Source organism: Petaurus breviceps, unplaced genomic scaffold, assembly GCF_028583685.1.
Source record: "Petaurus breviceps papuanus isolate PSGF00001 unplaced genomic scaffold, PetGlider_PUasm1.0 151, whole genome shotgun sequence".
Classification (NCBI taxonomy): domain Eukaryota; kingdom Metazoa; phylum Chordata; class Mammalia; order Diprotodontia; family Petauridae; genus Petaurus; species Petaurus breviceps.
The window spans coordinates 15640098-15664199 of NW_027185712.1; the positions used below are offsets into that span (position 1 = coordinate 15640098).

The 24102-nt window shown below is 38.8% G+C and overlaps 1 protein-coding gene across 4 annotated transcripts in view; it reads right to left on the reverse strand.

Moving 5' to 3' along the window:
• MOCOS (molybdenum cofactor sulfurase) overlaps positions 1-24102 on the reverse strand; it is a 107777-nt gene that overhangs the window by 73577 nt on the left and 10098 nt on the right. Inside the window, exons 2-7 of one of the 4 annotated variants that reach the window (XM_069075801.1) lie at positions 20464-20634; positions 16342-16431; positions 12077-12143; positions 7104-7745; positions 3151-3227; positions 2784-2983 (exon numbers count right to left, since the gene is read on the reverse strand). In XM_069075801.1, coding sequence (XP_068931902.1) covers positions 2784-2983; positions 3151-3227; positions 7104-7745; positions 12077-12143; positions 16342-16431; positions 20464-20494 — 1107 coding nt within the window. In that variant the 5' untranslated portion in view covers positions 20495-20634. The remainder of the gene's footprint in view (positions 1-2783; positions 2984-3150; positions 3228-7103; positions 7746-12076; positions 12144-16341; positions 16432-20463; positions 20635-24102) is intronic. The other 3 variants (XM_069075793.1, XM_069075811.1, XM_069075821.1) reach the window with 3 other exon arrangements.

A 24102-nucleotide genomic window follows, 5' to 3' on the forward strand; every position in this document is an offset into this window, starting at 1 on the left:
CTGACAGAGAAGTGATAGACTGAGAGTTCAGAATGAGACATACATTTCTTGATGTGGTCAGAGTGGGAATTTGCTTTGCTTCATTATGCATATTTGTCATAAGGATTTTGTTTTTCTTTTTGTGAGTACAGAGAGAAAATAATTGTCAATTGAAATTTTTTAATTTAATTTTTAAAAGAGAAAGCATCAGTGCCTTATGATTTTGTTTTTTATTTCCTGATTCAAACTACGGTAAATAGCCAATATGTCCAGGAAAATATATCTAGTCACAAAGCCTAGTTCCACCAGTTCAAGGCCACCATCGGACTCTAGTCTTTCCCATTCTTGCCTTCCTATTACTTCCTCTCAATCATAGTTTGCTGCCACTTCTATTCAAGATCTTTGTTGTTCTAAATTGATTCAGCTGAACAAGCATTTTCAAAGACCCTATGTGCAAGGCATTCCTATCAGAGCCCTCCTCAGTTCTCTACTTTTTCAGTTAATAGGTAGGTGGTAATTTGGGATACACATGACTCCATGGATTCAGAGTCCCATTAAAGGAAAATATTACCTGGCAGCCTCCTCTCTGATACCTCTGGCTTATTTAGCCTCACTCCTAAACTTTGTGGAGTTAAAAATCAGCTTAGCAGCACCACAACTATTTTTCTCAAATTGGGAAGTGAGACTAGGTCAGAATGACTTCTAAAAATCAGGACTTGCTTCAAGTGATGCTCTAGAACATTATAAATCTAAAGCTGATCTGACTATAGATTTACTTGCAATCATCCATTTGATTTTAATATTGGAAGACCATAGAGCTTGACCATCAGGGTATTTGTGTTGGGGAAGGGGTGAGGGAGGTGGTACAGACGGACAAAGAGGTGAGTCTAGAATTAAATGGAAGGAAAAGAGTGGGCTGGATTGCCTTCAGAACACTGCAAGATTTCTTTAATTATCCCAAATTTCTCCCAGAAAAAAGTCCCATCTTTTAATATCAGTAGTCTACTGGTATTAGCTGTATGTGAGACATGGAAAACAATAGCCTATGAGGAATTGGAAATGAGTATCACACAGAAGGCTAGAGAGAGAGCCGTGTTGGAGGTAAAGAGGGTGCAAAATAGGAATCAATAAGAAACTGAAGAACAGAAGTGAAGGATGCCATCTGGGAAATATCTGTCAAAAAAGAAGATGATCCCATCACAGGATGAGACTGAGGAATAACAGGTGGATGGTCTGGATGGCTCATTGGTCCAGCTTGTGATGTCTGGAGGAAGGGACCTGGCACGTTGGATGGACCACCTGCATCAAAGCTATAGGAAGACATGGACAAGAGCCTCACAGGATGGGCAGACATGGAAAGGGAGTGATCTACACTGTTGGTCCTGATGATACTAATAGTCCTATTTTACTTTTGCACAGAAACTAAATTCCTAGTCCTAAAGAATGACTTACATATAAATGTCAGTAACACAAGCTGCTTGGAAGCTGGTGTCTGTCTGTCTATGTCAGGGTCCATGGAATGTCTCAGAGGTCTTTGGCATATCTAGGACAATTTGATGCTGCATGGATATGTTTTTCTCACTTTCCTTCCTCCTTTCTTTTTCCTTGCTATCATCTGTAACATCTTATAAGATGTAAAAAATACCTGTTTCATAGGACCATAGATTCAGAGCTGGAAAGACCTTGGAGGCCCTCAAGTTCAATGCCCTCATGTCACAGATGAAGAATTGAGATTTGAAGAATCTATGAATTGATCTAACCTTCTTAAAAGAAGTTTATAATTATGTTTTAAAGGTAACTAAAATGTTCATACATTTAGACACAGAGATCCTACTGCGAGGTATGTACTCTAAGTTCAATTATCAGGATTTTTAAAATTCTTTTAAAAAATTATATACAAAAATATTCATGGCAGAACTTTTGGTGGTACAAAAGAATCAGAAACAAGAAGGGTACCTGCAGATTGAAAGATGGTTAATCAAACTGTAGAAGATGAATACAATGAAATATTATTCCATAAGAAATGGTGAATATAAAAAAGAAATGGTGAATATAAAGAATTATCTGCTCTGATGCAAAATGAACTTTGTAGAACCAAGAAAACAATATAAACAACTAAAACAATGAAAATGGAAACTACAATTAAATGAAATTGATCCCTATACAATTGTGATGATAGAGCATGGCTTTAGAGAAGAATTGAGAAACTGTACTTCCTTCTCTCATTGCAGAGTTGAGGACACTATGGGTAAGGAATACTATGTATACTGGTCTCACTGAATTTTGTTCTTATTTCTTCTAAGTCCTAAAAATTAACCTTTGGTAGTTTTTATTGCCACAGAAGTGAATAAGTGAATCTTTATTACAAGGGATTGTTTACTAAGTAGAAAGAGGAAAGGGATAACATATGTATGTGTGTATATATATATATATGTATGTATATATATATACACAAAACATAGCTTGTACACACACTAAGAGAAATAAATATGATATGTAAAATCAAAAGAGATCAAAAATATTTCTGAAGAGTAAATAGGAGCCAAGTGAGGGCCTGGGGTGGGGGTGGGGGGTGTTCCAATACAGTACATTGCATAGGTTTTAGTTAATGAGTTTTATGAGTGTGACTTCAGCAGCTCAAAGGTCTTGTGATTACTAAAGGGTTTGGGGGCTATTCTCTGAATAGTTTGAAATTGACATCTAATTGTGACCTTCCAGATTGGGGGTGGAGGTGGGGAATAAGGAAGGTGTCTGTTATAGTTTTAAGATCAGCAGAGGGGGAAAGAGAAAAAAAACCCAGCTACCTGGGAATAACCAATGATGTTTCCACTGTCATCCAACACATTAAAGTTAATGATTGGACCCTGGGTCTCTGGACTGTTGAACTCTGTATCACTGTAAATCTGAATCACAGGCACTCCATTTGGGTATTGGAGAGCAACCAGCACTGTGTAGGTGTAATGAGCCAAGGTAAAAGTATGTTGTTTTATGCTTTCCATTCCACCTGGCAAAGAAAAAGTTTGTAAGTTATTCTCTTGTTGGTGAAAAAAAATTGAACATATACACAAATGATAATTAAGTGCAACTTATTTATAAAGTAATTTCTAAGGAACAAAATGCATGCGGCAGAAGTAAATCCACATAGATAGAAAGGAAAATTTTTCCACTGACCTGTCAGTCTTTCTAGAACATCAAATCCATGTTTCAATGCTATAATGTCAAGGAAAGAAATTGTACCATCTTCAAACCTACAAAAACCAAACCAAATTAAAACAAAAGAAAACAAAACAAAAAACCCCAAGTTTAAAGAATAAATTATTTCCTGGGTAGTTTATTGGCTGCATTTGTCTGGGATCTCGATGAATGCTTTCCTTCTTCCTCCATGTTAGGATATTAATTTAGGACAGCATTTAGTCCTTCCTTGTTCAGTCACTGATTCTTCATTCTGTGACTTTGAATCACTTCCTACAGTTCTAGAATCAGATAATGATGATAGAGCTGACAAGTTGATATTCTTCTTACCTACCAGAACAAACCTCTACCCTTGGAAAGCCAAAAAAAAATTAATTTTGCTCTTAAAATATTGCTTTTGTAAGAAACTTCTCATTGAGGAAGTTCCACCACCAGTGCAGATCAACAACTGCTCCAGAATATATCATCTTAGAACATTATCTAGAACATGAGAGGTGAACAGGCATCTGACCTCAAATAAAGAAGATTTCAAAGGTACATTGACTGGGTGACTCTGGGCAAGGCACCCCTCCTGACATTTGGTAATTTTATTGGTGGCACCCAGGATACCAACTTTTCATACAAATCAGATAGGTTGTACCAGATAACTATTTCTTTTGTATGCATTTTGTATTTATACAATAGTTATACATGTTGGTTCCCTTCCCTGCCCCCAATTGAATGTAAGCTCCTTGGGAACAGGAATCATTTTATTTCTATTTCCATCCCTAGGCACTTAAAAAGTGTCACTATCAAAGGAAGTCATTTACAAGGTACCTGAGGTATTTCCAGGGATCTCTGGAGCAAATCAACTAAATTCCAGCTCCACCATTACAAATAAACAGATGCCTGTTTCCTCTATTCACTGTAACTCTTGGACCCTGAAGCTTGACCAAGAAAACCATGCTTGGCACATGGGATCCTTTTGAGCTATCAGGTAATCTTCCATTGGCTTGGGCATGGACATTCTATTGTATCCTGTGATTCATTTCCAAACTAGAGTCTCACAGGAATGCATACCAGGCAACTACAGTCACAATCAATTTCTTAAAAATTACGCAGGAGACAATCCTTGGATTTAATCATGTGATAGGGAAAGTTGGTAGCATTCTGGAGGTTGTCTAGGAAAGCACTCCACCAAGCACCTTCTAGAACCAATTTCTAAAAAAACTTATTTACTTGGCCTTCTTTAGTACATCTTGGGTCAAGAACCCCATTTTCCCATTTTGAAGAGCTTTCTTAGACCTTCAAAATCTCCTTTTCAAATATATATTATACCTTCTTAAGTACCTCATCTTAGTTATTTACTAGTTGTATGACCTTAACCAAGTCATTTAACTTCTCCAAAACTTAGTTTCCTGATCTGTAAAATGGGGATAATAATAGCACCTGCTTCACAAGGGTATTTTGAGGATCAAATTAGATAATGTACATAAAATGCTTTGGAGCTAAATAACATCAGTTCTTATTGTTACTGTGATTATGATCATCTGTAAGAAGCTATCCATCACCTATTATTTCTAGACCATGATTAAACCAAAAGAGTAAATATAATATTTGAGCAGGACCTAGGTGCTTCCTAGATTACCTGTAGAATGAGTGGCTTCAAATTAAGTCAAGTCAACAAGCATTTATTTAGCACCTACTATGTTTTAGGTACTGCATTAAGTAAGTGCTAAGGTTACAAAGAAAGGCAAAAACAGTCACTGACCTCAAGCAGCTCATAATCTAAGGAGGAGAGAAAAAAACATGCAAACAACTATGTGCAAGTAAAATATATACAGGATAAAATTGAGATAATCTCAGAAGGAAGACTTCCATGCTTAACCCTCATAAAGTCTCTAAGAATGATGTAGAATACAGAACATTGGAGCTGCAGTCAGAGGACCTAAATTCAAATTCTTTCTCTGACTTTAACTGAGTGTATGACCCTGGATAAGTCACTTAACCTTTCAGGGTCTGTTCTTTCATTTGTAAAATGAAGATAATATCCATACTGCCTACATTATAAGGTTGCTCTGAGGATTAAATGTGATCATGCATTTTAAACACTTAGCAAGCTCTATAGCAGAGGTGTCAATCACAATCAGTCCACTTCCCAGTGCAGCCCCTAGATTAAAAGGTGATCAGGAAATGTTAAACAAAATAAATAAAAATACATTCCAACATCGATAATGTTCATTTGTGGTTTTCTAAGTAATCATGCAGCCAGAGGGGATCTGGTTGCTATTTGAGTCTGATCCCCACCCAGGCTACAGCAGGTGTGCCAGTTATTTCACCCCACCTCAATGACCTTATCAGTCTCTGCTGTTACCAGCAGGGCTGATCAACTTGCATGTAACCTACTCATGTCTGGCAGTTCGAGATGTTCAAGGATACTATCACCTGTGAACAGGTCCCTTACATTTGGGAGGGATTAGAGTTTGGTTTGATCGCCAACTTATTAGACTCTTTAAAAAAATGAGAGTGACCAAACCCCAGCTGCATTTTCATCATCCAGGAAATTTCCCTCATTTCCTTTTAGTCGGCTTTCATTGACTCTCTTAAGATTCATTGTATGTTTTACCTCTCTCTTCCACCTCAAGCCATTCTAGGAAAATATCTTCCCTAACTAAATAAGCCCCATTTCTACTACAATGATTAATTTTATCTAGCAGAACCTGGCTGAAACATATATATCCTTTATCAAATAGACTAGAAAAGATATGATCTGGAAAATTTATCCTGGCACCCAATAGATCAAGTCCATAATCCTAGTGGGATGGGGACCAGGGGGGAGAAAGAAAGGATCTTCCTTCATAACTTCCCTAACAACCTGGAATCCCCGAAGAAAGATAGGGACACGCTAGTGGAAGGAAGAGTTTTGTGAGGTATTCCTAGCATTTCTGTCCATGGTGAAATCAGAACTGGGGTTTGAGGATCCCTTGTAGACACTTATCCCTTTCCAACTGAAAGCAACACCTGTGGCTCTGGCATGCTTTTAGCCAGTAAGAGAAAGAAATAAAAGAAAGGAAGAAGGAAAGGAAGGAAGAAAAAGAAAGAAAGAAAGAAAGAAAGAAAGAAAGAAAGAAAGAAAGAAAGAAAGAAAGAAAGAAAGAAAGAAAGAAAGAAAGAAAGAAAGAAAGAAAGAAAGAAAGAAAGGAAGGAAGGAAGGAAGGAAGGAAGAAAGAAAGAAAGAAAGAAAGAAAGAAAGAAAGAAAGAAAGAAAGAAAGAAAGAAAGAAAGAAAGAAAGAAAAAGAAAGGAGTTCACCAGTCCTGTTCACTAGCACCACTGCTGCTAAGCCTCTCTCCTCTAAGATGATACATAGAATGTGAGATCCTTGAAGAGTTTTATTTTAGTCTTAGTGAAAAGAGAGGGTGGCCAATGAACGGTCATTCTTTATGAGCATGTCTAAAGGGCTCTCTTTGGCACAATTTTCCACATGGGCTTGCAAGCATACACAGGTACTCTATGACTGCTTTCTATCTGTTTACCTTGTGGTAAAGAAAAAAGTCTTTTAGTTGACTGCTAACCTAGAACTAAGCATGCATTTAGAAGGGCCCTAACCTGACAAAGTGAATCCTCTTGTTTCTCCTAGTGTGAAGAGGGGCAAGGACTGATGGAAGCTTCTGAGTGGGGAGAGTAGTCACTTAATAAAGTGCTTGGCACATAGCCAAGGTGCCACTAGTGGGACCTAAATAAATGCTTGTTGATTGATTCTTGGATCTATAATTCTTGCCCATTCCTCCCTGCTTTAGCCAAGCTCTCTGGATTCAGCCAAAGGACTGGGCAGCTTCTTGTTTCCCTTGATATTAAGGTCAGACCAGATGCCTCCCACACAGGTAGACTCCCAACCCTGGCTCCCAGATTAGCCTTGTCCCTTGCAGCCTGCCCTCTGGTGTAAATTATTACCTTTCAGATACAGATTTTCTGGGGATATAGAAATCTTCTCCAGCAAGATATGCAGCAGCTGTTCCTCCACCAAAATAAGCTTTCCGGAGGAAATGAGTAACTCGATTGTTTACTAACAGTGCTCCTAAGCCAGTGGGGAATCCAAAGATCTTGTAAAATGATATGGGGATAAAATCCGCTGGGTGGGCTGCCAGGTCTAAAGGAGAGGTGCTGACATAGGCCGCTGCATCAAGCAACACAAACCATTCCCCTGGAGTGGTCATGGGGCTCAGATGTCCAGACTTCAGCATTTTTATCCAAGAAAGGGGGTACCTAGTTCCTGAAAAATTACTCTGAGCTGGGTAACAAAAGAGATGAGGGGTCTTGCAGGTCAGTTCATAAACTGCTCCATTGCTTTTCTCTGACAACAAAATGTCCTCTGGTTTCACGGCAATTGATGACACTTGCATTGCCTCAGTTATCTTCCTAATGCCCACCACGGATGTGTGGCTGTCTGTCAGGTAACAAAACCTGCTCCCCTCCTCCTCTGAGCTTGCTGGTTTCCATGGGAAGGCCTCTCCTACCAGTTTGAGAGCAGCTGTGCACCCTGAGGTAAAAATGATGCTATAGTCTTCAGAAGTGGTATTGAAGTGTTCCAAGACCCTGAAAGAAAAGCAGAAGGTTCTTGATTGACTTCTTGTTTTGACTTTAAACATCATCTGCACTTCCTTGCCACGAGTCACCTAGACCTAAAATGTCTATCTTAGTTTATATAGAAAATATCATTAATATTAGCTGTGATTTGAGGTCTGGGGCACAGCTGATGAAAAAAGGGAATGGCAATGTAAGATCAACAGTACTGCCACCAGGTTTAAATTTCTCTAGCCTTAAAATATCTCATATGAACTTGAGGCAGGACAGAACAAATTTTAATTAAATGCAACTATATGGTTATCAATTTAAATACAACCTTACAGCAGGAACTTAATAAGTGCCTGCTTGTTGAAACATATAAAAAACAGCAATACCTTTTCCCCATTGCCCTGCATGGCCAATGACAGTGTGAAGTTGCTTGGGCTTCATGACGTGTTTGCTCCTTCAGCTTGGCCAGAAGGTAACAAAATTTAAATTTCTTAAAATTAAATTTCCTCTTCATGACTTGATGCCTCCCTCACTCTTTCTCCTAAATTACTCTGAATTTACTTTGTATATGTCTGTCTGTATATATTGTTTCTCTCCCAACCCCCAGAAGAATGTAAACTCTGAAAGCAGGGATTTTTATTTTTTTTTTCTTTTGCATCCCCAGCACCTAACACATAGTGGTACTAATTAAATGTTTTATATTGACTTTTACATCAATTATTAATAAATATCAGATTTGACATATTCTCCTTTATTACTCTCAGAAATGTCTGTTTTAGATGTCCTGCATCATGCATGGGGCTCGTCATTAGAAATAATTTGTGTTTAAAAAGCTGGGATTTTTGAAAAAGCTTGATTAAAAAATGAAAATGAGATTAATTTATGAGAAATTAACATCGCTGCTTCAAAATTAATAGAATCTCTGGAGGCGGCTAGGTGGTGCAGTGGGAGCAGCTAGGCGGCTCAGTGAAGAGAATAATGGCCCTGGAGTCAGTAGGACCTGAGTTCAAATCCAGCCTCAGACACTTAACACAAATACTAACTGTGTGACCTTGGGCAAGTCACAACCCCAATTGCCCTAAAAAAGCAAAAAAAAAAAAAATTTAATAGAATCTCTCAAATTTTCCAACACAGAAAAATCACTTCCAGTTTCCAACACTTCATTGCACATCTTTCTCTTAGACTGGTGAAGAATTCTCTTATAATGGGCTGAATATATTTCTGCACCTCTATATTTTATTGCTGTGGGGTTTTTTCCCAGCTGTACATGATTCTCTGTTTCTCTGATTCATACTTCCGCATGTAGACTGGGGTGAATTCTTGCAAGTTTCATTCATACTAGATATCTCAGAAGTTTCCTAACCATTGGTTTTAGATCAGTGTTTTTAAAAAGTAGAGTTCTTGTTTCTGCTTGGGGTGTCTTATCTCTGGATGCCAGGCTGGCCTGCATAGATGGTTTTCTGGCTTGAGTGCTTTAAGTACAATCATTGGGTCTACTAGGTCAACCATATGCTGCTGAAGTTTTTCAATGACCCTTGATCGAACTGTTATCTTTTTCCTGTTGGCATTTAACTGATTTTTGTAAGTATTATTTGTAGTTTTCTGTGCAGACTTCAAATCTGGTCCTGACAAATGACTTTCCTAGTTCACCTTCACTGTCAATAGCCAAGCTGGACTGTTATCTCTTGTACTTTCTCTGTGGATTTTTTCCTTTGCTTTTCTGCTCTATTTTGGAAATACCATTATGAAAACAAGCAATTTGGAAAGCAACTTTAAAATTTTGATAACTCAATGACCAATCATGACTCCAGAGAACTGATGATGGAGCATGCCACTCACCTGCTGACAGAGAGGTAATGACCTCAGGGTATAGACATATTCTTCTTGGACTTAACCAATTTGAGAATCTGTTTTGCTTGACTATAGCTATTTGTTACAAGGATTTTGGTTTTTCTTTTTCAAGGGGAGGTAGGAGGTTAGACAGAGAGAAAACAAATTTTTGCTATTGAAAAAATTAACATCATATAACAGTTTTTCTTTGAATATTTTGGTATAATGGGTACGGAAATATTTTATAACATTTCCAAAATTTGATATAATTAGAAATTATTTCTGGTTCAAATGAAGACAAATTAGTAAATCCAGATAAATTAAGTAGATTCATAAGCCATGAAAGAAAGTTGAAAGGACAAAATAAAAACCATGAAAGAAAAGTGGAGGTACACTGCTGCTCTGATCCTTTCTCCCTGATTTTTCTGGCCAACAATCTTACTGACACTTGAGGCTGCTTGAACTTCTTTCAGCCTCTGAATTATTGTTACCATGTTAACTGAGCATAACTCTGGTCTAACTGCTAAGGTGAAAGTGTGAGGTTGTAATGCTGACGGATATTATGACATTACACATATCTGTGATGAAATAGAAAATAGGGACTGGATTTATGCTTTCGTTGGCATACTCACTCAGGTGAGGAAACTCCCTCCACAAATTTAAATTGGCACCTTCTCTATGATTTAGTCCTGGAGAGTTGCTTAGAGCACTGAAAAGCTGTGACTTGCACAGAACCACATAGCAAGTATGTGTGAGAAAGGAGACTTGAACCCAGGTCTTCAAGGCTGGATCTCTATCCACTACTTCTTTTTGTGGGGGTGTAATGGTAATGTAATTTTGAATTTGAAGATCCCTTTGTGTTGGCAAAAGTAGCAGGTACTTAGGACTTAGTAAATGATCAAGCCTCTGTTGGGGAAACAGAAGGTATGAACTCCTGTCTCCTGTTCCTGACATAACAGGAAGGGGTTATATATATATACAGCATTATGTAAGAAAAGCCCCAGAGAGGCACAGTCAGAATTTCTTGAGACTAAGATCTAGAGGCAGAGCAGCTACAGAAGAACAGAGAACTGAGCCAGAATTTCCTGGGAGCTTGCAGTGGTGGAGCTCCTTCTGAATGGGAGCCTGGAACCCAGGAGCCCAGGTGATTGAGGAAGCATGACTGGGATGCTGAGACTTTGTTTGTGGCTTGGTTGAGCCCTGAATTCCCTGGAGCAGAAATGGTGAAGGATCTGACATGGACCAGACCCTGTGAACTTCAGTGTGGAGCAGAAACTGCCCAGAGAGCTGGACAAGAACTGGGAGCTGTCTGCCGTTGAATACAGGTGAGTCTGGTGAATCCAGGTAGAATCTGGGACCATGGGAGGGGATCCAGGGAATCTGAGAACTGGCCCCAAGTCAAGATGAAAAGACCTCTCCTTGGGTACTGAGTAATTATGGAATTATAGTTTACTAGCAACCTAAGGGGTGGAGGGTTTTGTGTATGATACTTAGTAATTGATTACTGATAAGTGACTGATTGAGTTAATCAAAACTTTGCCCCAAGAGTGGAAGACTTTGACTATTGTACTTTGAGACTGTGTTGTGAATATTATATTGTGATTTTGTGTGATAAGTTGTAATATTGTGAACGCTGTACCTTGATTTTCTGTGAAAGTTTTGCTTTGATTTGTTATGGAATAAATAGTGATCACTATACGGTGTAATCAGAACCTTAAAAGCTGTTCACAGTAGCATCCTTCTGGAAAGCTGCTTGTGCATGCCATTGGGGGGAGGGAGGGAGAGAGGAGGGAGACAGGGATCTATAGCAAATTGAAGAGTCTGCTAATCTTGCATCAAAAACTGACAAACAGGGGCTGGCTAGGTGGCACAGTGAATAGAGCACTAGCCCTGGAGTCAGGAGGACCTGGCCTCAGACACTTAACACTTACTAGCTGTGTGACCTTGGGCAAGTTACCCCAATTGCCCTGCCTTCCAATAAAGCAAAAAACAACCAAAAAGCTGACAAATATTGGCATTAAAATCAAATTTCTTCTTTAGCTACTTGATTTGTTCTTGGTATTATTCTTTCTCTTCTTCATAAGACTCTTCACATTCCAACAAAGATTTTCTTGCCATCTCATACTAATATTTTGTGGCTTGGTTTCATCTATAAGATAGTAGATAGAATCTCATCTGTTATAGGCAGTGTTGCATAGTGGATTGAGAGGCAACTTCAAAGTCATGAACACTTGAATCCAGTCCTGTCTCTGACAGGCTATGTGACTTTGGGTTAGTCACTTAACCCACTCTGTGCTCCAGACAATTTTCCAAGGCTTCATTGGTGAAATTGCAGATCCAGACAAACAAATTATCAGATAGTGCCTAATGTCAAATTGCTGCAAACCTCAGAATAACAAGAGAAAATGTGGACACACTGTTCACATAGAAGATTAACAAATCAAAGACAAAAATGTCATAACCAGAGAAATATGAAGAATAAATACCAAATAGTAACATGTCTGAAAATAAATTTCTCCTACCTATACCGCACATGTTCAATAGTGTCATAAGTAAGTTTGCTGCTGATATGCTGGCTATGAGGATTACCTAGGAAAAATTTGAAAAACAAGGCTGTCAGATCACAAATATATACTCTCCTTTTGTGCTTCATCAAATTGCAATCCCTTACTAGTGTGGAGAGAAGGAAAAAGCAGAAATGTAGACTTCTGGGATTGGAAAGGATTTCCCAGGTCATCTAGTTCAATCCTTCCTCAAATCAAGATTATCTTCTTCAGTATCTTCCATAGACGCTCATCTGCTATACCACACTCCACAGGGATGGGGTATATGTTCTTAAGGCAGCCTGTTCATTATTGGGCAGCTCTGACTACTGGTCAAGTTTGTCAAGCTGAACTGAAATTTGCCTCTCTATCATTGATCCACTGATCCTACTTTTCCTTTCTATGATCTCATAAAACAAGTCCACTTCTTTCTCTATATATTCTCTATCAACAATATTCCCAGGACCAAAGACTTTGCCCCTCCCCTTCTTACCTAATGGAGACAGATAATTCAATCAACATCAGAGCTGTGACAGTCCTTGCTAGCTTTGGAGGGTGAATGAACCTACAGCCCTCTAACCTAACAAAGGTCTACACATAAGAATTTTCATAACCAGGCCCCCTCACTTCCTTAAATGCAGATATGACGCTGTCACTCCCATACTCAGTCAATGCCAATGACTTCCTATTGCCTCTAGGATAAAATATACTCTTCTTTTTGGCTTTTAAAGTTCTTGCAACCTTGCCTCCCTCCCCTCTCTTTCTAGACCAGACACTCCTCTCCTTCCGCTATGATCCATCCTCCTTTCTGTTCCTCACACTTGAAACTCGATCTAGCATCTCCATTCTTTGGCAGTTGTTCAGCTGTTGAGTTGTATCTGACTCTCCATGATCCCATTTTGGAGTTTTCTTGGCAAATATACTAGAGTGTTTGCCAGTAGTAGCCATCCCACAAACCCATAATGTACTCCTTTCTCACTTGCTCCTCACAGTTTCTTTCTTTCTTTAAAATGCATCTCAAGAACTATCTCCATATGCTGCCTTTTCTGATCTTCACCCGTGGCTGCTCGTGTTCTGCCTTTCAAATTATCTTGTACTTAACTCGTCACATTGCTCTGTGTTCACTTTATATGAATGCTGTATTTTTATATGTACTGGTTTCCCTAATTAATTTGGAAGTTCCTTGAAAGTAGAAGTTGTTAAATCTTTTGTATCCATATCTCCTTTGCCTAGCAGAGTTCCTGACACATAGCAGACATTTAATAAATGTTTTATTGTCTATTGGTCCTAAGACAGAATGGCACACATTCCAGACTTGTTCAGAACTGTGGTTTCAAGAAGCCTATAAAATGTACCATCTCCACATTCAAGAAATCCCAAATCCTGTTTTCTGACCATAATCTATTGGCTTTTCACCTCTCCCTCTGCCTTCCCTTACAAGATCCTACTCTTCATCTACACCGTGGCCTCTATCCCTTGACCCCAGGCCATCTCCCCTGCACTAGCCACTCTCATCTTCTTCCACTTTGACCCTTAATGAGCTAATTCACCTCTATACTTTTCTCCTTTGTTGAATCCCCAGCCTTCTTGCCATTTCACTGATTATACCCTGCCAAGCCTCAACCTTGGATCACACTCTAACCATTCACTACCTTTGCTCCTATATATACACTGTTAAACAAAGGTAGAGAAAATCATGCAACTAGTCTGACTGGGTTCACTATACATTTTTGTTACACAACCTCAACCACACCCTCACTGTTGCTAAGTAATCCTTCTATACCTCCCTTATCAACTGGTCATCCCATTCTCCACAGTGGTTCTTCCAAACTTTTCTGTCACTCCTCAAACCTCCCTTAGATCCCCCTCTGTAGACTCTCTCAGCTGAGAACCTTGCCTCATTGTTTACAGAAAAAAAAAATAGAGGCATTCACTGTGAATGAACCCTTCTCTTCTCTTCCTCATCTCTTAACATTCAGATGCCTTCTGCCAATCTCTCCTCCTTCGCCCATCTCACATGATGTTACCAAAGCTAACCCCTCTATTAGTTCAAGCGATCTTATTCCACCCCATCTGCTTCAACAAAATGCCCTCCCTTCACAACATCCCTACTACTCTCTCACTTACTTTCAATTTCTCCTTCTTTACTGACTCATCTTCCTACTGCCTACAAACATTCCCATATCTTCCTCATCCTGAAAAAAACTCTCCCTTGATCCTTCCATCCCCACTATCATCCTATACCTCTTTTGACCTTTGTAGCTAAACTCCTTGAAAAGGTCCCCTAATATAGGAACCTCCACTTTCTCTCCTCTCACTCTCGACCTCTTACAATATGGCTTCAAATTTATCTATCATTTCATTAAAACTTCTCTCTCTAAAGTTACTAAAGATCTCTGGGTTGCCAAATCCAATTGCTTTTTCTCAATCCTTACTCTCCTTGATTTTGCAGCCTTTGACACCGTTGATCATTCTCCTTGATACTCTCTTCTCTCTTGATTTACATGACATCACTCTCTCCTGGTTCCCCTCCTTTCTATTTTTTAAATAGCATTTGTATTTTATTATATTACATTAATTTAACTTTTCTTATTGCTAGGTAAAACAGTACTAGTGACAATCATAGAAACAAAGAATTACAGTTTGAAATGGACAAGAAGAAGTCATCTGGTCTCACCCTCCTTTCTATTTAATGATTCCTTTTCTGTCTCCTTTGTTGGGTACCCTTCCAGATCACAACCATCTAACCATGAGTGTTCCCAGGCTTCTGTCCTGGGCCCTCTGCTCCTCTCTATATTACTTCACTAGGTGATATCATCAGTTCCCATGGATTTGATACCATCTCTATGGTGATAATTCTCAAAATCTACTTATCCTGCTCCAAATGCTATGCTGACCTCCAATCTCCAATAGTCATTCAGACATCTCCATCTGGATGTCCAGTAGATATCTTAAACATGATACATCCAGAATGGAACTCATTATCTCCCCCTAAAACTTTTCCCCCTCCCCTCCACTTTCTCTATTACTGCAGAGGACATCACCATCCTCCCAGCCCCTCAGACTTGCAACCTAGGAGTCAGCCTGGATTTTTTGATATCTCTTATGCTGCTCTGCCCCCTATCCAATCTGTTGCCAAGGCCTCATGATTTCACCCTTGTGACATCTCTCAAATACACCCCCTTCTCTTCTCCTCTCACCACCTTATGCCTAGATTCTTGCAATAGCCTACTGGTGGGTCTGCCCACCTCAAGGCTCTCCCTACTCCAATTCATCCTACATTCAAACACCAAAGTGATTTTCCTAAAGCATAGTTTTGATCATGTCTTTCCCTACTCACTAAACTCCAAAAGCTTCCTATTGCCTCTAGAATCAAATACAAAATATTCTGTTTGGCATTCATAACCCATCCCCTCCCCCAGCTTTCTAGTCTTCATACACCTTACTCCCCAACATATACTTCTCAATCCAGTGACACCAGCCTCCTGGGGGTCCCACAAACCAGCACTCCATCTCTCAGCTCCAGGCATTCTCTCTGGCTGGCTGCCATGCCTGAAATGCTTTCCCTTCCCAACTCTGACTACTGACCTCCTTGGTTTCTTTTAAGTCCCAATAGAAAATCCTACCTTCTACAAGAAGCCTTGCACATCCCCATTGATTTTAAACCAATGCTTTCCCTCTTCTAATTATCTTCTATTTATCCTGTAGATAGCTTGTTTTGTACAACTTTTTTTTTGCATGTTGTCTCCTGCATTAAAGTATAAGCACCTTGAGGGCAAGAATTGTCTTTTGCCTCATCTGTATCCATAGTGCTTAATACAGTGTTAACACAGCACATAGTAAGCACTTAGTAAATCTTTATTGATTGTTTGATTAATTAATTTAGTTATTGAAGACAACAATCATGTCCCCCTATACTCTCTGATTCTTCTTAAGATCCTTCCTCAGATCTATATCTGTGAATGCTAATCATGTACTGAGTTTTATTTGTAAGTAGCAACTACTCAATAGAGTTAATTGATTGATCAAGGATACTCACTCTCTGACTCAAATATCTGGCATGTTTGTATCTCTTCAAGGCATTTATCTAAATCCCACTTCAAGCCAACCACCATTCAATCCCTTCAACTCATCAAATATGTAAAGAATGCCCACTATGTTCTCAGAACTGTGTTAGTCCCTGTGACAGTTAATTTGGCTAAATTTTAAGGAAAAAGAATACAAGAAAGTTTCTCGGTCTTTACCATAAATATTTTTAGTTAGATCATCCATAAATCTTGCAAGCTGACTTTGTGGAAATGGAGTTGTTCCTGCATGGTCAAGGTATGTAATTCCTAAAAGAAAACACATAACAAAACTTACATTTCTGGATATCAAATTCAGAGTTCAACAACCCAGCATATTTCATTTCACCATGTATCTTCTTGATCTTTCTACATTTGATTTCACAGTTGTTGGCATTCTATTCCTCACATTAATTTTCTTTGAAACTGGAACTGAGTCCTATATATTTAATTTCACAGAACGGTGGAGCTGGAAGGGACCTTAGAGAGTTTATTTGTAAGGTTCTATTTTTCTAGATAATTTTAAAATGTTGGTGTCAAAACAACATTGTACATTAAATTATTTTTAAAATAATAAGGTTTCTTTAACGCTCTCATTTTTTTAAAACTGGAAATGTCATGCTACCTGGTAAAGTATGAATCCCATAAATCCCTTTTTCTTGGAGAAGTAATGATTTTTACCTTTCAAAAGTTAGAAGGCCTCCTCACCCAGTGGCCACATCTGGAGAGGAGAGTGAAAAATAGAAACACTTCCTCCTTCTACCTGCTGGTACAGGAGGAAGGAAGGAGGATGAAGGGAAGTAATTCATCATTTTTCCATGTTGAGCCCTAATCTACCTCTATTACAGAGACCTAAGGGAGAGGCAGGAAAGAAGAAAAACAAATTTCAAACATATAGTTCAAATTCATTTGCCTGCCATTCAAGGTACCACTGTCCCTCTCACCTCATTTTCTACTCTACACAGTGGTGGTGGTGTTTAGTCATTTCAATCATATCTGACTCTTTGTGACCCCTTTGGAGATTTTCTTTTTTTTTTTTTTAGTAGAAACTTTTTTCTTTTTATTTTTTTATATATATTTGAATATTTGATTTTAAAACTTTCAGTCCCAGATTTATTCCCTTCCCCCCCTGCCACCCACCCCCACTGGGGAGACAAGCAGTTCAGTATAGGTTGTACATGTGCGGCTAATGCAAAACAATAACATAGTAGATATATTGTAAAAGACTGACTACATTTCCCTCCCACCCGTTCTATTCTCTACTTTGATCCTGTCCCTTTTCAAAAGTGGGTGCTTCCAACTTCCCTCCCCCCCAGCCTGCTGTCCCTTCCATCATCCTCCCTCTCATCCCCTTCCCCCCCATTCTCCTGGAGGGTGAGATCCCCTATTTAGTGTGTATTTCCCTCCCTCCTCAAGCTAGATTCAATAGGAATAAGGTTGACCCATTCCCTTCTGCCCTCCTATTCTTCCCTTCCATTGCAACCATTTTCCCCTGCCTCTTCTGTATGAGATAGTTTCCCCCAATCTGTCTCTCCCCATCTCCTCTCATTATACTCCTCTCACCTCTCAATTTCACCTTTTAAGTATCATCCCTTCCTGTTAAATTGGTCCCATGCCCTCTATCTATGTATACCTGTAAACGTATATACACACATTCACATATGTATTCATATGCCCGCATACCCTCATATAAAGACATATATATATATATACACATATATTTCTAACCCCTTCAACTACTGAGAAAAGTTTCATAAGTTACAATTATTGTTTTTCCATGTAGGAATGTTAATAGTTCAACTTTGATAAGTTCCTTATGATTTCTTTTCCCTGTTTACCTTCTCAAGCTTCTCTTGCTTCTTGTATCTGAATGTCAAATTTTCTATTCAACTCTGGTTTTTTCAGCAAGAATGCCTGAAAGTCCTGTATTCCACTGAATGACCATATTTTCCCCTGAAACATGATACTCAGTTTTGCTGGGTAGGTGACTCTTGGTCTTAATCCCAGCTCCCTTGACTTCCGGAATATCACATTCCAAGCCCTTCGATCCCTCAGTGTAGAAGCTGCCAGATCCTGGGTTATCCTGATTGTGTTTCCACAATATTCAAATTGTTTCTCCTGGCTGCTTGTAATATTCTCTCCTTAATCTGGGAATTCCGGAACCTGGCTATAATATTCCTAGGCGTTTTCTTTTTGGGATCTTTTTCAGGAGGTGATCAGTGGATTCTTTCAACCTCTATTTTGCCCTCTCATTCTAAAACATCAGGGCAGTTTTCTTTGAGAACTTCCCTTTGGAGATTTTCTTGGCAAAGATACTGGAGTGGTTTGCCATTTCCTTCTCTGGATCATTTTACAGATTAGGAAACTGAGGTAAGTAGTGGTAAGTGACTTGCCCAGGGTCACACAGTTAAGAAGTGTCTAAGGTTGAATTTGAACTCAGGTCTTGCTGATACTTTGCCTGGTGTGGCTATCCACTGTACTATGTAGTGGCCCATTTATATATATACACATATATTTTCAGCAAAAATGGGAGTATTGTTCACTCACTTCCACCCAGAATATCTTACCCTTGTACATACTGCTTCATTTGTTCAATTTCTACTGACCTTTTAAAAGTTGACTCAAATGCTACCTTCTCTAAGTGGCCTCCTTGGACCTCCCCAGTCAGGACTGACCTTTCCTTGCTTTAGACTCGGCAAGTCTTCATTGGTGAACTTTTCTTGTAGCATTTTTGTACAGTAATCATTTGTGTGTGTATCACAGTGGGAAAAGCCCTGCCTCTAGAATCAGAAGAGTCACATCCTGCCTCTACTACTTACAAGGGGACAACTAGGTAGTGCAGTGGATAGAGCAGCAGTCCTAGAGGCAGGAGGATCTGAGTTCAAATCCAGTCTCAGATACTTCTTAGCTGTGTGACCCTGGCCAAGTCACTTAATCCTGTTTGTCTCAGTTTCCTCATCTGTAAAATGAGCTGGAGAAAGAAATGGGAAACCATTCCAGTATCTTTGCCAAGAAAACCCCAAAAGGAGTCACAAAGAGTAAGATATGACTGAACATACTGAACAACAACAAAGCTACTTCCAATATAAGTGACCTTGAGTAAGTCACATAAGCTTTGTGGTCCTGTTTTCTCCTCTGTTAAGTAAGGAAGTTGGACCAGAAGGCACTTGTGATAAGGGAGGAAGCATGTTACATTGGAAAGAATGTTGAGACCTGAGATCAAATCCCAGCTCTGCCACTGGCTTATTCATCCATTTATTCTTTCATTCATTCATTCATTCATGACCACATGCTTTACCTCTGTGTGAAGGTTAAAAATGAACACAAAGGCAAACTGTCTTCAGATGCTTTAAAAAAAATGTCCAGATTATCTCTGGGGCTCAGATCCATTCAATTTAATGTTTTAAATCAGTGGTTCCCAATCTGTATACCATGGACCCCTGCAGTGTCATTTTTGTATTAAATGTTTCCTTTGATTTCTGTTGTATTTTTTTTTACAGAAAATTTGTATATGTTTTCAAATAAGGAAATCATGGAATATTATAGCCAGTTGCACAACCATGTAACTTTACAGATGAAGAAACTGAGACTCAGAGAGGCTAAGTCACATAAAGAAGGTCACAGAGCTAGTGTATGAATTTGAATCCAGGTCTTCATGTCTCAAAGTCCAGGATTACCAGTGGCAAAGAGTCCATAAATCCATATCAAGTTGTGTTATGTCTGACTATTCCCACAACAAAGGCTTGTGGCAGCAGAATTTTAGCACTTGTTGCATTGAAATATAAATAGCAAAATAAACAGAAAATGGAGTCAGATAAAAAGCTGAAACTTCCATAGCTTTAGCAGACTCTCATATCTGGGACTACAGCGATAAACTGTAGAATGGCACCAGTGATGTAGCTTCTATAGTCTGAGAAAATTATAGTGACAAAAAGCTGCCATGAATTCAATGACTATCATTTTAAATGGATTTATATTTTATTAATCATAATAGTATCTACAAATATTTGAAAAACAGTAATACATGCCATACAATACTTAATCAAGGGATTAGTAAGGATACCATGTGTACTATAGTATACTTTGGGAGCAGGGCTGGACATTTTTAGATGTTAGAAGGGTCTGCCTGCTAGAAAAAATTGAAAGCCACTGTCCAAACCATCTATGCCTATAATACAGTACAAGAACCTCTTTAAGCCTTGGTTTCCCATCTATAAAATGACATAATTGAGTGACCATAACAATGACCCTGATGAAATAGATTCAGAAAATAGCTATACTATGGATTTTTTTTAAACTAACCCTGAAAAATGTCCATCACAATGATTTCCATCAAAAGTGGTTCCTATTCTCATATAGAAATTAATATTGAGATGTAAACTTTTGCTCCTTCTCAACAACTCTCTGGCTAGTCATGGAGAGTAGGTTGATGGTCTCTCCTTTCTGAAGAGAAGGATCATGAACAATCACCACCTAAGCAAAAAAAGAAGGTAAATTTTAGGACTCTCCTGGACAAGTAGGAGTTGAAGAAATCATGTTAGTTCAAAAGGAACTAGACTTTAACTAATGCAGAATGAATGAATGAAAAAAATATTCACTAATTATTAGCTAAGAGAAGGGTTTTTTGTTCAAGGGAGTCATAGGAAATGTTAAGTGAAATCAAAGGGAAGTCAACTCATACATCCTTTCCAGAAGCAATGGTAATATTGGTTTAAGTGTTGTTTCCAGAGTAAGAGATTGGGGAGGAGGGAGAAAGGATACATATATGGTCAGAGAACAGATGGCAAAATGGCCCAAGTAAAACATCTTCATGGAATGTGATGCATGTTCTGGTTGGGGTTTTCTAAGTAAGGTTGCACTCACTCATTTATCAAGATATATACAACAACAATACAATATGAAATCCAAATCAATTCTGGTAAATGTTATCTACTGACCCCCTCTGCTTCCTTTCTCAAAGAGTTCAATACCTGTTTCAAAGTCTCTCTATCCCAACTCCTGCCCTCATATGAAGGGACTTCAAAATACCCATTGATACTCCATCAAACACCTTAAATTTATAGTTGCTTAGTCTATTCATTTCACACAACCTAATTCTCCACTCCACCTGAGCTACACAGAGATTTTTTATACCTCTGATTTTGTCATCCCCCACGAGTGTTCCACTTCCATGTTCATGAACTCTGAAAATCCTTCATCTGATCATAACATTTTATCATTCCAGCTTTCCCTCTATGATATGACATTTGATCCTGTGTTGTTACTGTGGGTTTTTTGTTTTGTTTTGTTTTTTGTGCCTACGATGACCTCCTAAGATGACACTTTTCCTTCCTTCACTCCTTCACTCTAGGTGAACTAGTTCAAGCCTATATTATCCTTTATACTAACACCCCTTGTCCTTTAATCCTATTACCAACCAAGTCTTGCCAAACAACATTTGATTATTTTGACTGGATTACTCCCACCATCTGTTGCCTTTGTTCCTATTTACCTTCCCTTGAATGAAACTGGAGATAATCTTAAAACAGCACTGAGTGGAGCTACTTCAATTTTATGTTACTTAATCTCAACTTGGTCTTTACTGCAGCAAAACCAACCTTTTATACCTTCCTAATCAATTTAACACTAGCAATCAGACGCTTACTAGCTGTGTGACCCTGGTCGAATCACTGAACTCTGCCTCAGTTCCTCGTATGCAAAATGAACTAGAGAAGGGGCGGCCAGGTAGCACAGCGAGTAAGAGCACTGGCCCCAGTGTCAGGATGACCTGGGGATCGAATCTGGGTTCATGATACTTAGCACCACACCCAGAAATAACTGGCTATGTAACCTTGAGCAAGTTACTTAATCCCAATTGCTTTAAAAAAAATTTAAAAATGTCCTGGAGAAGGAAATGGCGAACCACTCCAGTATCTCTGCCAAGAGAAACTGCCAGAGAGTTGGACATGACTGAAAAATGGACTTAACAACAACAAATTGATTCAACATCCACTCACCTCATTCACTTTTCCAAAGCTTTTCATCCTTCCATAAGCCTCCTTTGGCACTCCTTTCTCCCTCCCCTAACCTGAGAACTGAGCTTGCTTCATACGTCACACACACACACACACACACACACACACACACACACACACACCTTTAACCAAGAGCCCCCTCTTCTCCCCTCCTCATTCTGTATCGCTCAGATGCTTCTTTCTGCTCTCTCCTCCTTCATCCCTAAATCACAGGAAGAGGTGGTCCTCTTCCTTGCAAAGACAAGCTCTTCTACATGCACATATGATTACATTCCATCTCATCTTCTCTAGCAGATTTCCCTCTATATCATCCCCATTCTTTCTCTCTCTTGCTATCTAGTGACTGCTTTCTTTTAGAGTCAGACTAATTTCTCCCATATCCTTAAAAACCCTCACTTGATCCAATTTTTCACCCAATCAAGATTCTAGTATCTGTTATCTTCTCACCCTCTCTCCTGCTGGACAACATCCTATGTCTGTCCTCCTTTTTGCAGCTAAACTCCTTGAGAAAGTCATTTAAGATAGGTTCCACTATTTCTCCTTTTACTCTCCTAAACCTTTTCCAGTCTGGTCTCCTACCTTCAACTAAAATTTCTCTCTCCAAAGTTACCAGTGATTTCTTCTCAATCCTTTTTGACCTCTCTGAAGTTCAGTACTATTGATCATCCTCTCCTTCTGGATACCCTCTTCTATCTAGGTTTTCATGACATAGATCTCTCCTAATTCTCCTCCTCCCTGTCTAACCACTCCATCTCAATATCCTTTGCATCTTCATATACAAAGTCTGGCCTACCATCACAAAATATGGGATTGAACTCTCTTTTGGTTCCATATTGTTATACCATCTGTAATTCTGTAAGTTTATATGTCTTTCCACTTTAGCCAGGCAAATCTATTATTCACCTCCATTTTCAATCCTCCCTCTCTTGCTTTCCGTGACTTCTATGTTCAGAACAGACCAGCTCCTACTACAGTCACTAACAATTTAGTTTACAATCCCTTCTTCTCCAGGAAACCTACACCGATTGATAGAGACATGGCTACCATCATGCCAAACCTACCCTCACTTCTACATTAGTATGCATTCATGATTATATGTAGACATGTTTCATATGAGTAAAAAGCATGTTTATTTATGTAGCAATAAAATGGTAAGTCAGTCACCTAGGAAGATCTTTTATAAAGAGGGTATCCTCCTTCCTATTACAATACAACCTGGGTTAACAATTAGAGTATCAATCTTTTATAAGACTAGCTGAGCCTGTGGATAGTGAAGTGCTACCACACTCAGAAATACTCAATCTTATAGTTAAACAGCTCATGCACCCTGCTTGAGAGTTAGTAAAGATTGTAATATAATGATAATACCTACCAATAAGAGCTGTCAAGACAAAACAATCAGAATTCCCAGTGCATGTTACAGCCTACTGATCTCATAGCACCAAAAAAAAAAAAGTTAAAAGTCACAAAGTCCCAGTATCTCAGATTTGAAAGGAACTTCAAAGATCATCGTCTTTTTAAAATGATATTTTATTTTCCCCAATTACATGCAAAAACAGTTTTTCATATTTATCATTTTTTTTAGTTTTGAGTTCCAAATTCTCCACTTCCCTTCTTCCTCCCCACCCCTGCCCTGAAAGTAAGTAATCTGACATAGGTAATACATGTGCTATCACGTAAAACATTTCCTTATTGGTCATTTTATATAAAAAGACAGAAAAAAAGAGAGAGAAAGAGAAAAAGGAAGGAAGGAAGGAAGGAAGGAAGGAAGGAAGAAAGAAAGGAAGGAAGGAAGGAAGGAAGAAAGAAAGGAAGGAAGGAAGGAAGGAAGGAAGGAAGGAAGGAAGGAAGGAAGGAAAGAAAGAAAGAAAGAAAGAAAGAAAGAAAGAAAGAAAGAAAGAAAGAAAGAAAGAAAGAAAGAAAGAAA